Consider the following 16,991-nt stretch of genomic DNA (forward strand, 5'->3'; position numbering starts at 1 on the left):
ACTTTCAATGGGGTGTCGTAATTGGGGGCGTGGCCAGCAGTGCTGAAGTCGTTAAATGGGCGTGGTCACTGTGCTGCGTGTGCTCATCATCAGTTTGTTCGTCTGTTTTCTGCCACACATTAGTTTTACTTTTACATAAACTTTTTTTTCTCGTTACTTAGCATCGTTAAGTCTGTTTTTATTGATTTGCGTTTTATTTTTAAGTTATTCTTCCAGCACTTGTTTTGGCTTCGTCTCTCAGGACACTCAGATTTTTGGGATTGCTCTCTCTGGATCATGTTTAAGTGTGATGGCCCCAATCTTCACCCGTTTATTCATTCAATGGGTCTCACATCGGCTCAGAGGATCAAGGTAAGATTTGACTCTCACGCGTTTATTTCTGTTTGCGCCATGTGTTCTGTGAGCTGACCAGCTGACGCTTAAGCAACCGGAAGTCCTTTTAAGGAAGAACTCGCTTCTGTCATTTTATTGTTAAAGTCGTGTAAAGTGATATTAAATGTGTGTGTTGAGTTTGTCACGCCACAGAAAATGTGTTATTAACCTCACAGCCAAACTGGAATGATGAAGGCTGTCAAGTACATAAAATAAGATATTAAAATCTGGCAGCATTGTGCGCTCGTAACGCGGGGGGCGTGTCCGCTGTCTCTGAAATGACTTTACACAGACTTTTAAACGAAGTTCTGGGCAACACGCAGTAAAAGTGAAGTAAAACTTAGTAAACTTTGTTACAAGCACTGTCATCGGCTAAACATGGCGGCAGGAGTATCTTGTACTGTTTAAATGTTCCCATAGAAAGAGATACCATGGTGATTGCTCGATCGTATCATTATAACCGCTTATAAACATCTTTCTGTTGATGGCACCATAGTAATACTATTGTGTATGAATAAGGTGATGATAAAGTGCCGTGGTTTTACCATCTGATACATCACAATACCATGGTAACCAGAGTATTTACTCTCAGATTGGACTCATTTCATCTTAAACTCTCTTCATTATTGTATTAATCACAAGTCTTTCCCTGCTGAAAAAAAAACGCATCAAACCAGCATAGACCAGCATGGGAATTATGCTGGTTTAGCTGGTGGTCACCAGCACCAAAACACAACATATGCTGGTCTTGCTGGTATGACCAGCAATGATGGTATGATGGTGCTGGTTTAGCTGGTGCTGATGCTGGTCTTGCTGGTATGCTGTTTTTTTTCAGCAGGGTTTCTATTGTAATTGTATGTAATCCGGTAAATAATATCACATCTTAACTATAACTTTTTCAGTTATAGTTCAAATAATGGCAGGAATTTGGTAATGACTGCATCCAATCTGTGTGATCTATTACATTACACTACAAAAAAAAATGACTTTCTTTCTTCGTATTTTTGACTTGTTTTCAGTACAAATATCTAAAACGCCTTTGGTCATTTTGCTTCAATCAATCTTGATTTAAGATTATAAGTCTAGTTGTAGCTTTTAGTCACAAAATACATAATTTTAGTGAAAAATGTGTTTTTACCCCATTGGCAGATTTTTTTTTCTTGTTTTAAGAACAAATTCACTTAAATATTATATTTTCTGTCTAAAAACTAGACTTATTTTCTTGGGTCATTTTGCTCATCAAAAAAATACATCTTGAATTACAAATTTGTAGATATTTGTACTGAAAACAAGACAGAAATATTAAAAGTAATTCTGTGAAATTTTCAGAGACGTACACTGCAAAATAAAAAGATTTAAGAAAAAATATTCTGTTTATTTTTACTGAAAACAAGACAAAATTACTTGAAAATTCTTAAATTAAAATGCTTTTTCCTAATGAGCAAAACTATCCAAGAAAATGAGTCTCGTTTTTACACCAAAAATATCAAATTTAAGTGATTTTGTGCATAAAAAAGCTAAAAAAAAAAATCTGCCAGTGGGGTAAGCAAAAAATCTTGAAAATTTTTCTTAAACACTAAATTCAAGAAAATGTCAAGAAGAATTTGCTTACCCCATTGGCAGATTTTTTTTGTTTGCTTTTTTTTTTAATGCACAAAATCACTTGCATAAAAACGAGACTTATTTTCTTGGGTCGTTTTTCTCCTCAAGAAAAACCTCTTATTTAAGAATTTTTAGATATTTTTACTGAAAACAAGACAAAAATACTTAGAAAATTTTTTTCTTAAATCATTTTTTGCAGTGTAAAACTGATCCTGCCAAGTGAACAACACCTCTTTCAAGTCTTAAACAACACTTAGCATTTTAAAACACTTTATAAAATGATTTTCTGATAAACACATGTGATATTTGGGCTCAAACCTCACAGTTAAATCTGTCTTTTCAATCATGACATCTTCGTATTAAAGGTGCAATGTGTGACTTCTATCTGCATCTAGCGGCAAGATTGTTTTTGTGGATCCGTTCGGTGTCGCGTCACTGCCATGCTCGCAGTGAAGTTGAACATTTCTTAACTCTTCATGCGCCAACGCATGTATCAGCGCATCAGATTGCCTTATGGCAGTGGTGACCAACCCTGTTCCTGAAGATCTAATTCCAAGAACGCAAAGAACAGACTTGTGTTCTCGTGAAGACTCATCTTGCCAGGCGACCTTGGAAGAACTAGTGAGAATTGAGATGTGTGCGATCTTCCTGTTGGTCACGTGACCTCCCCAAATTTCATCCCGCAAGTCTGCACTTCATGCATCCTCATTATCAAGAACATATCCGGGTATTTTCATGCGTCCTATTTACTTGCGTTTTTGAGAATTGGAATTGAACTTCGACAGTTAATGATGATGTATAGCGAGAACACAAGGACACAAGAACGCCTTATTGAAAAAAAGCCCTACTGTCCTGCATAGTTCAGCTCCAACTCCAATCAAACTAGGGATGTGCAAAAATCTCGATACAGCTAACTATCATGACTGTATTGTACCGCGATATGCATCGTATCATGGCCCATGTATCGTGATGCGTATGGTATCGGGAGGCCCTTGCCAATACCCAGCCCTAAATCAAACACATCTGAACCTGGCAATCAAGCATTTCAGGGCTACCTAAAAATTACAGTCAAGTTTGTTGAAGCTGGGTTGGAACTAAAATATGCAGGAGGGTAGATCTCCAGGAACAGGGTTGGTCACCACTGCCTTATGCAAATAACCTAGTGCAGAGCCAGCTGGTTACGGTATGCAAAACCAAAGGTGTGTGTCCCATTATGTCTGGCATAAAAGTAGCACAGCATGTCAGAAAAACAACATCATACAACAAGATATGGTGGTGGTACCTACTGTGATGGTCTGGGGCTGTTTTGCTGCTTCAGGACCTGGAAGACTTGCTGTAATAAATGGAAACATGAATTCTGCTGTCTCCAGCCATCTGTTTTTGACCTCAAGCTGAAGTGAACTTGAAGTCTGCAGCAGGACAGTGAATCAAAACACACCAGCAAGTCCACACCTGAATGGCTGAAGAAAACCAAAATGAAGACTTTGGAGTGGCCTAGTCAAAAAGTCCTGACCTCAATCCTGTGGCATGACCTTAAAAGGCAATTCATGCTTAAACCCTCCAATGTGGCTGAATTACAAACAACTCTGCAAAGATGAGTGGACCAAAATTCCTCCCCAGCGCTGTAACAGACTTGTTGCAAGTTATTACAAACGCTTGATTGAAGTTGTTGCTGATAAGGGTGGTCCAACCAGTTATTGGGTTTCGGGGGCACACACAGGGCAATGTGGGTTTGGACTTTGTTTTTTCCTTCATAATAAAAACTTTCATTTACAAACTGCATGTTGTGTTACCTTTGATTAATATTTCTATTGGTTTCATGATCTGAAACATTAAAGTGTGATTCATGCAAACAAATAAAAAAATCAGCAAGGGAGCCAAATTTCACAGCACTGTAGGTTTTGGTTAAAGTGCTCTCTTAGATCTAACCAGCTTGACCAGGATAAATACCATAAGCTGAGGCATCTCGTTATTAAGCTAATGTGAATAAGACATCCCATAAAACCTGATTGTGACTGTAAACGTGTCTCTTTCAGGGAATCCTCCTGGGATCTGTACTCTTTCCCATCCGCCTCACTCTCTCCATCCTCTTCTTCCTGCTGATGTGGCCCGTCGCTCGACTGCGATTGGCCGGTTTATCTGAGGCGGAGCGGGCAGTGCCTGTGCAGGGATGGCGTCGGTGGTTCTTTCATCCCATCATGGTCTTCCTCAGTCGATCGGTTTTCTTCTGCACCGGTTTCCTGTGGATTAAAGTGAAAGGGCGTCAGGCGGGGTTAAAGGAGGCTCCTGTGTTAGCCATAGCTCCTCACAGCAGTTTCTTAGACATGCTGGTGCTGCCCATGACCGGTCTGCCGACTGTCGTGTCCCGATCTGAAAACGCCAAATTACCTGTGATAGGAGGTGAGATGGAAACCATTTAATGAATGAATGAATGCTGATGTGATGTCGTCACAGTTTTACAAAGAGAAATGATTTGTCTTGTGAAAAAGATAGCCATAGCCAGAAGATTTTTTAGTGGTTTGATGCTTGATGATCATGTTGTGGTCTCATGGCTCATGTTAGGTTACAAGGTTGCTGGTTTTGTTCCTTGATTTATGAAAGCCTGAAAACTGAATGAAAATGTTAAGTGCATTCATCAGCCTTCTTACCAAAGTTATTATAAAAAATGAGCAAACAAATATTTTAAATGATGGAATTTATGCAATTAACTTATTTCAGACTGGCGCCTGCTGAGAAAGCAGAAATTAGTTTGTTCTTTTTGGCATTTATAATTTGCTAATAGGAAAACATTTTAGAAAGATTCAGGGCATTTTTACGCTAATGGTAAAAAAGAGATGTGACACAAAATTAGGGTTTTTACATAAAAATTATTTCTACAAATTTTCCTAAAATACATGTTAAATAAATATAAATGTTTTTTCTCTATAGTATTCCAGATCGAAAAACACTGCATCTTTTTTGTTATTTTGACCATGTTTTCCCCATTTACATAAAAATGATCATTTTACTTGAACACTAGAAAAAAACTGAATGTATTCTTGAAATGGTCTCTTTAATATTTCCACAGCTGTGTATATATAAATATGTCTTGTTAATGTAAAGTACTCAAAAGGATAAATGTGACCCTGGACCACAAAACCACTATTAAGTCGCTTGGATATATTTGTAGTTATAGCCAGCAATACATTGTATGGGTCAAAATTATCAATGTTTCTTTTATGCCAAAAATCATTAGGATATAAAGTAAAGATCATATTCTATTAAGTTGTGTGTGTATATATATTTTTTCTTACCGTAAATGTATCCAAAATGTATTAATCATTGGTAATGTGTTGCTAAGGACTTTAATTGGTTAACTTTAATTGACTTTCTCATTAAGATTTTCTTGCACCCTCAGATTCCAGATGTTCAAATTGTTTGCTTTGAACGTATAAATCGACCTTTAACAAACACCACTGCTCATCTCTGTCATTGTTTCAGCATTACTGGAGTTTAACCAATCAGTTCTGGTGAGCAGAAAAGATCCTGAATCCAGAAAGAAGTGCGTTTCTCAGATCCGAGAGAGGGTGACGTCTAACGGCCACTGGCCTCAGGTATGATGAACAGGACATACAAACTAGGATTGAAAAGGGGCAGAACGTTTCCGGTAAATTTTCCGGTAAACACTCACCTAAAGGATTATTAGGAACACCATACTAATACTGTGTTTGATTCCCTTTCACCTTAGAACTGCCTTAATTCTACGTGGCATTGACTCAACAAAGTGCTGAAAGCATTCTTTAGAAATGTTGGCACATATTGATAGGATAGCATCTTGCAGTTTATGGAGATTTGTGGGATGCACATCCAGGGCACGAAGTTCCCGTTCCACCACATCCCAAAGATGCTCTATTGGGTTGAGATCTGGTGACTGTGGGGGCCATTTTAGTACAGTGAACTCATGGTCAGAAACAATGCTCAGGTAGGCCGTGACATTTAAACGATGCCCAATTGGCACTAAGGGGCCTGAAGTGTGCCAAGAAAACATCCCCCACACCATTACACCACTACCACCAGCCTGCTCAGTGGTAACAAGGCTTGATGGATCCATGTTCTCATTCGGTTTATGCCAAATTCTGACTCTACCATCTGAATGTCTCAACAGAAATCAAGACTCATCAGACCAGGCAGCATTTTTCAGTCTTCAACTGTCCAATTTTGGTGAGCTCGTGCAAATTGTAGCCACTTTTTCCTATTTATAGTGGAGATGAGTGGTACTCTGTGGGGTCTTCTGCTGTTGTAGCCCATCCGCCTCAAGGTTGTGCGTGTTGTGGCTTCACAAATGCTTTGCTGCATACCTCGGTTGTAACGAGTGGTTATTTCAGTCAAAGTTGTTCTTCTGTCAGCTTGAATCAGTCGGCCTATTCTCCTCTGACCTCTAGTATCAACAAGGCATTTTTGCCACAGGACTGCCGCATACTGGATGTTTTTCCCTTTTCACATCATTCTTTGTAAACCCTAGAAATGGTTGTGTGTGAAAATCCCAGTAACTGAGCAGATTGTGAAATACTCAGACCGGCCCGTCTGGCACCAACAACCATGCCACACTCAAAATTGCTTAAATCACCTTTCTTTCCCATTCTGACATTCGGTTTGGAGTTCAGGAGATTATCTTGACCAGGACCACACCCCTAAATGCACTGAAGCAACTGCCATGTGATTGATTGGTTGATTAGATAATTGCATTAATGAGAAATTAAACGGGTGTTCCTAATAATCCTTTAGGTGAGTGTATAAGTATATATAACTATCTCATACAAACATAAATATTTTGTGTGGACATAAGCAGACATGCATGCAAGGTAATACAAATTTTGAAGGATCCTGATACTGACCCATCAAGCCTGGATTTATTTGATCAATTATTCTTTTTTAAATAAATGCAGGCTTGATGAGCATAAGAGACTTCTCTTAAAAACATTTTTATGCTGCAAGATGTTTAAACTACATTTAAGTTCCCTGTTATAAGCAACTCTGCAATTTTTTTTAAAATTCCCGTTAATTCCTATATATTCCTGTTACTTCCCAGTTTATTCCCCTTAATTCCCATGGAAAGTTTCCAGCCTTGAAAATTCCCAGAATTTACAAATGACCTTTTAGAAATACACATACTAATAAGTGAAGAGTGACTGTGTGTGTCTCTTTCTGTAGATGTTGATGTTTCCAGAAGGAACGACGACTAATGGTCAAGCGCTGATCAAATTTAAGCCCGGTATGCACATTAAAACACACTGAGATGAACTGAAGGTCACAGCTTTCTCACTTGTTTATTTACTATTGAAACCATAACGTTTGGCACTGAAAACATATCAGCTTTAGCTCACATCAGGCACAAGAACCATGATTTTCTATTTGCTGTTGAAACCGATGGTTTGAGGGGGAGTGTCTTTCTCACCGTAGAAAGCATCTGATTGGTTGAAACTAATTGTCTCTCTCTTTCTCCCTCAACAGGTGCATTTTTAGCAGGAGTTCCCATTCAGCCCGTCTTACTTCATTACTCTAAACCTGTAAGTGAAAAGAGAGACACACGTGTGTGTTTATCTAACCGAGGATCACTGTCATCAACATAAACACAAACTTGTATTTTATATGTGTTAGTATTAAAACCAGTAAGTGTGTTTCCATTGTAGATATTTTCTAAACGTCGACAACGACTATTGCGAAATGACAGCGTTTCCATTAACCAATGATAAGTGACTAAAACTTCATTATAAACATCACGTCGACTGATGTCGGTAGGTTTACGTCACATCCACTGCACTAGGTATTATTTTTAACCAAAGGAGATTTAAGAGTCTTTTCCAAACATTTATGCCAAGAAAGCCTCTTATACTTGTGAGCAGACCTGTATTAAGGTGTTTCTGAGAGGTTTTAGCTCATACCGGGTCATCTTCAAATGATAATTATGTGACTGACTTACATCAGGAGACCTGAAAATGCAAATAAACTGTTTCTATTGCAGTGTTGTGCAATACAACTTTTCTGAATTGCCCGATAAACAACCTCATGCAAGTTTCAAAGCTTTTTTTTGCAATATGAGTTTTTGCGAAAGTGACATTTTCAATTCCCAATGTCAATTTGCGCTATTAAAAGGGTAATGGAAACACAGCTATTTATTTTCTTTTTGACATGAATAAATTATAATAATAAATATATTTTCAGGACACAGTTCGCTGGACTTGGAAGGGAACGACTTGGTAAGGAATTGTTATGCTTTTTGATCTAAAATATTTGAAGGTTATTGTCAACATGACATTCGAGTTGTTTAATTCATACCTGCCACCCCCTTTTTCATAAAAATGCACTAAACGCAGTTAAATAGCTGTAATTCATAAACACTTTAGAAGATAAACTTAAAGTTTTCTTTTGAAAGAAGACACTTACATTATTGCTGAATTGGAATAATAAAAATAAATGTAGTTTTGTCTGAACGTTATTGAAGTTTAAATGTCACTGAAAAAATATTGACAATTCTCTTAAATGTCACTGTCCCACCCTTGGGATGCCTACAATTACTTCAATGTTTGGCATATGAATTATTTTCTAATCACAACACACTATTGTTATAAATCTTCAAAAATGTTGACAAACTATATATCATTGGAAAGCTCTAATAATGTAGTTTTCATATTTAAAAAACATTTTAGCAGTAATAATAACAGTAATTTATTAATTTCTATTTGTGAGTATGCGCAAAAGTTGACACCTAGTGACCGTTGTTGTTAAAACCACTAAAAGTTTGACACAAACCAAATTTTTTGCAGTTTTTACCTGTGTTTTTAAATCATTTTTCATTTTTAAAATTATTTTTAGGTTTGAAACTCTGTTGCACACAATGTCTCAGCTCTACACGCGTGTCACTGTGGAAGTAAGTCATCCTGTTGTGTGATTGACATGACTGACAACCAATCATATCCATCGGAGTACTTCATCTCTCTTTGCTTTGACTGCTTTCAGTTTTTGCCCGTCTACACACCATCAGAAGAAGAGAAGAAGAATCCAGATTTATATGCAGAAAATGTACAGAAGCTCATGGCAAAGTAAGTCAGCAGACTCGTTGCAATGCATACTGGGATTGTCAGGTCCGATAGTTTTTTTTTTTTTATTGATCTGTATCAGAACGAATCCTTCAAGGGCGTTTAAACATGCGTTCTCTTTTAAAAACCTCAGGGATGAATTCTGTCCTGTGGTTCATGTCGGATACTCCTGTAATGTTACTTTAACTCAAGCTTTGTTATAATGTTTTAAATGTACTTAAATGTATTGTGTCGTTTGTAGAGCTCTGGGTATTTCAGCGACAGATTATGTAATGGAGGGACGTTTTCCCGTTCAGAAGTTGGGAAGTCTGTCACTGCCTGTGGAATCTCCAGCTCAGGAAACTCTCAGACTCCTCCGTCAGCACGGGTACCACTTTCATCTAATAACATCACAGCTCATGATACTAAACAATTTTATATTATATGACTTTTTATTCTGCAGTCTCAATGACACTCGTTTGAAAACGGTGATGGACACTATGATTGACAGCTGTCAGTCAGATCAAATCACTATGGTAACAGCAGATCACCTGACCTCTCTATTTGGACTCACCGACAGAAAGACGGCAGTAAAGATCTGCTCACTTTACTCAAAGGTATTGAGTGATAATGTGTATATAAAGCTAAACACAAATGAGTTGAGAGGAACACTGTTGAGATAGAAATCAATACATGATGATTTGCTGAATTGTTTGTTTGTTTGTGTGTTTGTAGGATGATACAGTCGATCTGAAACACATTTATTTGAGTGTTTCTGCAGTTTGTGGATTTAGAAGTCTGGAGTCTCTCATACACACAGCATTCACGGTGCGTAACTCTGTCTGCGTGCAAGTGCATCTGTCTCTGCATATGTGTGCTTGGCTGTGTGCATGCGCCTGCGTGTATGCGTCTGTCTGTGTACGTGTGTGCATATGCGTGCATGTATGCACATGTGGGTGCGTGCACATCTCTGCGTGTTTAAATATACATGCATACACAGAACAATTGTACAATGCATGATGTAATGAGTGTTAGTTAATATATCATCAAGAGGATGTCAATCTTATATTTGTTGTTTTGTGTTTGCATGTTTCTGTACACACAGTGGTATGACAGCGATCATGATGGGTTGTTGAATGCAGATGATCTGTCTGGCCTGATGGAGGCGTTAGTGGGCGTCCCTCAGTATGACATCACACAGATGTACAGCACACTGACCAGCAGAGGTCCACCGACTGAGGGTATCGTTCATTAATTGAGTTTATAATGGTGATGTTTTAGTCTTTGGATGATTGTCATTCATTAATTATGTGTTTCTCTCTTTTAAAGCTTCTCTTCATAACCTACTGATGACAGATCCAGTATACAGTAAACTCTTGATTCATCTTCACACCTCCAGTGTGACCGCTGATGGAAATCATAATGGGATAATAAATGAAAAAAACAATGGCATTAATAACGGTTATAAGAAGCTAAACTAAAGGAGAAGTCTTTTATCGGTCAGTAACTGTATTGTTATACTCAGACAGGCGTTAGTATTTTTTCAGTCGTGTATTTTAAGATGATGAGAATTCAGGCTATGAGTTTGTGTGTCATTTTATTTTATTCCTGTTTTTATGAAGAGCTGCACGGTTAGAGATTTTGTGACTGTATCACTACTGTATGTGCCTTAAAACTAAAGTCTGTCTTTTTAAAGAATAGTGTTTGAAGTATTTGTATAGTTGTTGTATTTAAATATTGCTCTCATTTTAAGCTAAGTTTACTTGGCGAAGTAAAAAATTTTGTATTAACAAAGAAGACAAGTTGATGTCATATTTTATACTTTAATATATTAAAATGTCTAAATAATAATCTGATGTTTTCGTTTGTTTCTTTCATATATATTGACAGTTTCAGAAGTAACAACATAAACACGCGGCTTTCGTGGTCATCACGTAACTTCCGGTAAACTCCGTCTAGAATAAATAACAATGAAGTCCTTTTAAAGTAGTTTATTTGTATAACAAGCAAAATAAACATGTAGATTACATAGGGATGCAAAACATTTGTTATTTTCAACGAGGTATTTGTTTAAGAGTTCAGTTTCAGCAACTAGTCAGACCATTAAACAAACAGAAACCGGAAGTAAAGTTCCGACCAGATGCTAATCGCGTCACCGCAAGTGCATCCAATGAAACGTCTATATATTCTGTGTAATGTTATATTAGTCTACTTTTTACCTGATTTAAATATATGTGGGCCATTCCACCAAATCATCCCCAGGACATTAAATGTATAAAATGAAGGAAAACTTCAAATACATTTTTTTATTATTAAGCAAAGTGTCCTGCATGTTAATCTAACATCACATTTAAACCATATCATTTAAAACATTCATAATAACATAAAACATCATTTTTATCCGTCCCTGCTCTCTATCTCTATATTTTACATTTAAAGCATAAAATTCTTCAGATACCTTTATTATTATTTAGCATTTTTGTGTGGATCCCATCTTTGCCTTAAATTAGCATTAAAACATAATTTTAGATCAAATGCACATTTTGGTCAGGCCCCCAGGATTACCCAACACGCCCCCCTCCCCCCCCCCTCTGAAAGTCTAGAAATATCCCACAAGTCACATTTTTAAGAAGTGACATCATCTGGATCTCCTGACGGTCATTAAGAAAAGTCACAAGAGTCACTTTTCTCATTTTCTTTATTTTATAATGTTGATGCTATGTCAATCTTAATGTTCAGTCCTTTTATCTATATTATTTCTTTATCTTTTTTTTATTAAAAATTACATTTTGGTAAATCACTAGAATTTAGTGATTGAAGACTAGTTGTCTTCATGCAATTAATATGTAATATGCAGCTTTATTTCATGTATTTGCTAAATCTATTCTAAAACTGCTTTTACTTTCAGTCATGTTACCATAATGCATTCATCCTCCATTAAAGGGGACATATGATGAAAATCTGACTTTTTCCATGTGTGCTATAATTGGGTCCCCAGTGCTTCTATCAACCTAGAAAATGTGAACCAGTAACTTAGTTTTGGTAAACCATTCTCTGCAAGCATGTGAAAAATAGCTCATAAAATTTTGCCTCCCCTTGTGATGTCATAAGGAGCTCTTATTAATAATACAGCCCCTTAATCTGCACTATCCAACCACAGCACTGCCATTTAGTGCGGAGAGAAAGAGAGAAAATAATTGACAGCACAATTGAGTTTCAATTTCAACAAACCATCATTATGGTGATCAAAGTTTGCGTTTCGTCAGCTCAATTGCATTTAAAAGACACACCCAAAACCCGCACATTTAAATAAACAATGTTGAAAAATAAACTAGTTACCTGAGATTGATATGATGTAAAATATGTGTTTAAAAAAATTTACTTCAATTTTGCCAAGTTACAACATGCAAATGGCACAGATTCAGTGGAATAGCCTATTGACCAATAGTTAAACCAAAAAACACTCTTCTATCATTTCATGACATTTATTCACTTTTTCAAGGACATTTCTGATGTTTTTGTCTTAACTGTTAAATTGTTCTTTCTGTCTGTGTGATGTTTTGAACAAAAATTTTAATTCACGTCACTGTGATTCATTGCATTTGTGTAAAGGCGTTTGTAATTTCTCACAGGCTTGCTTCTCTTGGGTTTTGTTGGTGTTTTTATGTCCATCGTGGTGCCGTGTGTTTCGCTTCCATACATTGCTGTGTTTGAGTTTGAAGATTCTTCTAAACAATGTTTCATGGTGAGGAGGTTTGTTCTTTGTTTGTTGTGGTTTTGAAGGCTGTCTGTCTGGCCTGCAGTGTTATCATGAACATCCAGGCTGACCTCCTGAGGAGCAGGTTGAACACCGTCCCTGATGGATGAGCTGTGATCTCTCCAATCGCCTTGATCAAAACTCACTGACAAAGGTGAGAAAGACGGAGGAAGTGTAGATAACATCTGGAACTCACTATGATGGCTGTGGTCCTGATGTTGCATTAGATGTCCGTCATTCTTCACAATCTCCTCCAGGAGGAGGAGGTTTGTTAATGTAGGTGGAGTGATGTGATCCTGAGAGCGAGAGGACATTCAGATTAACCTATAATAACTCGTTTTGTATTATATACACACTCTGTGCTATTTTACTTCATGCATGAATGAAGTAGCCTATAAAACTACAACAACATTGAACCTCTGACTTCAGATCATTCATCACCTCCTCCGGTGCTCTCTCAGTCAGATCATGAGCAGGTAAATCCTGACAGACGCCTGGGATCTTCTCTTTATCTGAGCTGTACCGCAGGATGCCACCTTAAAACATCAGAGAGCATGCTGGGTAACACACTGATCCTCTACACTGTATATGTAATCATCATGTAAATTAATAATTTCTCTCAGTTATTGACACTTAAAAGCACAATAAAGTAAAACTCCAAATATAGCAAAAACATTTCTTTTGACAAAATATTTTAAAATATATGCTAAATACATTTTATAGAATTAAATATATTTTCTAATTCAAAAATATTTCATATATTAACTTATATTTCGAAATGTATTTCACAGCCAACAAATACATTTGTCATTTTACAACCCATACAGCAAAAAATATATTTTTCCTGGCAAAAATATCGAAGTTTGTATAAAATGTACACTGAAAATAAATCCACATATAATTTTGTTACTTTAACTTAACAAATTTAAAGTTATGTCAACTTATCACAGGTCAAAACTTAAAATAGTAGGATAAATTGACTTGCAAAACCGATGTTTTAACTTCATGCTGCATTTTTTTTACCATGTATAAAGTATAATTAATAATGTGTAAGTATGTAGTAAATTTGCAGTTGAAAATATATTTAATTTTAATCTTTTCAAATCTGTTATGTTTACAGGTTTGTATCAAAGTTTTTCTAAATATAATGCTTTAAAATGAAAAATACATTTATGAATTCACTTTCAGTCCAATGATTCCTGACCTCTGGGTTTATAGGTCCGAGCAGAAGTCTTATAGCTGTGTTTGGTTTTGAGATGTTTTGCTCTCGTGTTTCTCCTGTGCTGTTCTCTTAACTCAATAAACCTGTGAAGACACAAACACACACATGAGAGGATGATCAGTGAATAACAGATCGTGAATGAGTCCTACAGAAGAGTTTGATGATGTTTTATTTTTCTGACAGATGTATGGAAAGAACTCACTGCTGGGCGGCTGTGTAATATTTTTCTCGTTCGTATGTTGAGGTTTTACTCCACTCCTGTATGGCCACATTCACAGCTGTATCAAACAGAAGATCTGAATGAAGATGTGTGAGAGAGCCAATCGTGTGTCTGAAAACAAATCACATTTCCTCATTATACATCTCAACGAAATATTGTTTCTATTTATAAATGATACAAAAACACTTTACAATGAGGTTGTGTTTGTTATGAACTAACAGTGAACAATATCATTTATTAATGTTAGTTAATGCCAGTAGAGTTATTTGTGTTAGTTCATTGTGCATTAACTAATTTTGACTTTTAAAATGTATTATTAAATGCTAAAATTAACATGAGGATGAATAATACTGTAGACATATTGTTCATTGTTATTATTACATATTGTTAGTTCATGTAAGCTAATGCATTAACTCAACAAATACAACATTATCAAACCTTAAAAAAAAACGTAATTTTATTATTAAACCAGTGTTTTTAAATCAAACTTAAAGACTCGTTTTTACACCCTTGCATTGGAGTGATGTTGTGCACGGTAATTTGATATTTTTTCTCCTCTTTTTAAAAGTTGATCTTTGTTGCTTCTTAAGTAACGTCTTATTGTAAAGCAACGATGGTTGTGTTTAAGTTGTGCTATATAAATAAACTGACTTGACTAGTAAAGTTTAATTTACATTTATTAATTCACTAAACTGTTATTATAGAGATCAGTGGGTCTCCAACATAATGCCTGCCAAAGCACATTATACTATATATACATATTTAATATTAGCTTGGTTTCTTTTATGCATGTTAACATTTTAAACAATGATAAAACATATCAACAAATAAAATCAACAAGTAAAACAAAAAAGTTTGGAGTAGATTATATCAAAAAGTAGCCCTCCAGATTGTTTAATCCATTGTGATAGTAGCCCTTCTTACAAAACACTTGAAGACCCCTGAATATAAATCCACACAAATATATGTTTATAAAAAAAATATTTCAAAATATAGTAAAAATGGCCAAAAATATATGTGCTGAAATATATTTTAAAATATTTTTACATATGTTTACATTTTAAAAATACATATATTTTTAAGTGTATTCACGTTGCAGCTGGAAGAAAAACTTTCTATGTTATAAACCTGTAACATAACAAAGGTTAAAATTAAATATATTTTCAACTGCAAAAAATATACTTATAATTTTATACTTCATACATGCTTCTACATCTTATACTTTATACATTTTATACAAACTTTTCTATTTCAGCCAGGAAAAATAAATTGATTGCCATATTATAAATATATTTGTTGCCCCTGAAATACATTTTGAAATATATGAAGGTTAAAACTAAATATATACAAAATGTATTTTTGGACAAAGAATGTAATTTTTACTGTATTGCTACTCTTAACTATATAGTTTAAGCAGGTCTCCCAGTTTGACCAGATAGCAATACAGTAAAGTGTACAAACCCCTTGAAACCCACTGTTCCAGACCAGTCTGCCCAATATAAATCGACTGTTAATTTCATTGATTTTCAATATGTTGATAATGTTTTTTTACTTACATGAAAAAGCAAGCAAGAGCTTCAACATCTGGAGTGCTGGAGTAAAACTCTCGAGCTGTTTCACAAAATCTCTGCCACAGTCTGAAGTTCTGGTGTACGTCATGAGGAAATGAAGTATTAAATGGTGCCCACGAGGATTGACTACTGTGAGGGGCTTGGATGACTTCTGGATGACGGACAGCATTCATTGGCTGTTGGACGGCTGTTTTTAGGTACGATGATGTGGGGCGATCAGGGTTCAGAAGAGGCAGATCCGGTGAAAAGCTGACATTGACATGTGGAGGATGGAAGGGATAGGACAGGTTTGGTTGATGCATTAGACAGGTGCAGTCTGGTTTGATGAGACCTAGGGGGTGGTAGTTGAAGTTAGTGTTTGACTGGTGTATTGTTGGGAAATAGGTTAGTTGAGGTATGTGAATGAAGTAAGGGGAATTCTGAGGATAGATTGTGTTGAATTCCATTGGAATTGGGCAGTGTGCTGGTGCAGGCCTGGCTAGAGTAGGATGAGGAAAAACATAAGGAGGACAATTAGGAAAAGTCTCCATCCAGACTAATGATCCGGAGACTTCTGAAGGACATGGCTGGAGATCTGCTGATGGATAAATCAGTTGATGCTCTTCTGATATGTGAACAGGTTTCTGATCAAACAGCTGAAATAATTCAGTATCAGGGATCAATGCAGCATTAAGATCAACATCTAGTGTCTCTTCACTTATTTCTGACAGTGGTTGTATAACTTCAGATCGACTACAGGTGTCTAGATGTTGTAGAGTTGCATCAGACTGATCTGAAGTCAGGTAGTCAAGTAGTGCAAAGTTTTCTATCCATGATACATCATCTATAGGAAAAGTATGTTCAGCATTGAGATGTTCAGTGTTTGACATTTCTGAATTGAAATCTCTATGTGATTGATCTGTTAGATCCGGTAAAGCTGATGAATCATCTCCAGACTTCTGATGTTTCATGAACGATTGAAGGCTCGCCATCTAAAGACAACATGTTGTACATATATAAGAAAAAATTTAATTAAATGATATACAATCACACATGATGTGCTACTGTAGTTCAGTTGAAAGTGCATTTGGTTAGGAGCACAAAAGTACATGGGTTTGAGTCCATAGTGGGTCCAACAGACATAGTGATAAATGTAGGATTATACCTTGAATGCACTGTAATACAGAAAAGTGCATAAATAAGAATATAAAAC

The 16,991-nt window shown here is 36.2% G+C and overlaps 1 protein-coding gene across 1 annotated transcript; it reads left to right on the forward strand.

The window, feature by feature from the left end:
* Positions 1-53: 53 nt before the first annotated feature.
* Positions 54-10,880, forward strand: lpcat4 (lysophosphatidylcholine acyltransferase 4). Its single transcript, XM_065261885.1, has 13 exons — positions 54-351; positions 4,011-4,374; positions 5,455-5,567; positions 7,165-7,225; positions 7,465-7,520; positions 8,176-8,210; positions 8,827-8,881; positions 8,971-9,053; positions 9,292-9,417; positions 9,493-9,646; positions 9,765-9,857; positions 10,135-10,270; positions 10,359-10,880. Exons 1-13 carry the CDS (start codon positions 277-279, stop codon positions 10,508-10,510), a joined length of 1,503 nt encoding a protein of 500 aa, XP_065117957.1. The 5' UTR covers positions 54-276; the 3' UTR covers positions 10,511-10,880.
* Positions 10,881-16,991: the final 6,111 nt, after the last annotated feature.

Source organism: Paramisgurnus dabryanus, chromosome 2 (genome assembly GCF_030506205.2).
Source record: "Paramisgurnus dabryanus chromosome 2, PD_genome_1.1, whole genome shotgun sequence".
Taxonomy (NCBI): Eukaryota; Metazoa; Chordata; class Actinopteri; order Cypriniformes; family Cobitidae; genus Paramisgurnus; species Paramisgurnus dabryanus.

Bases quoted from the DNA above. Each gene is read 5' to 3' on its own strand.
- lpcat4 (XM_065261885.1), top strand. From the start codon at position 277: ATGTTTAAGTGTGATGGCCCCAATCTTCACCCGTTTATTCATTCAATG. The intron at 352-4,010 runs GTAAGATTTGAC...TGTCTCTTTCAG, and splicing joins CATCGGCTCAGAGGATCAAG to GGAATCCTCCTGGGATCTGT. The intron at 7,226-7,464 runs GTATGCACATTA...CTCCCTCAACAG, and splicing joins GCTGATCAAATTTAAGCCCG to GTGCATTTTTAGCAGGAGTT.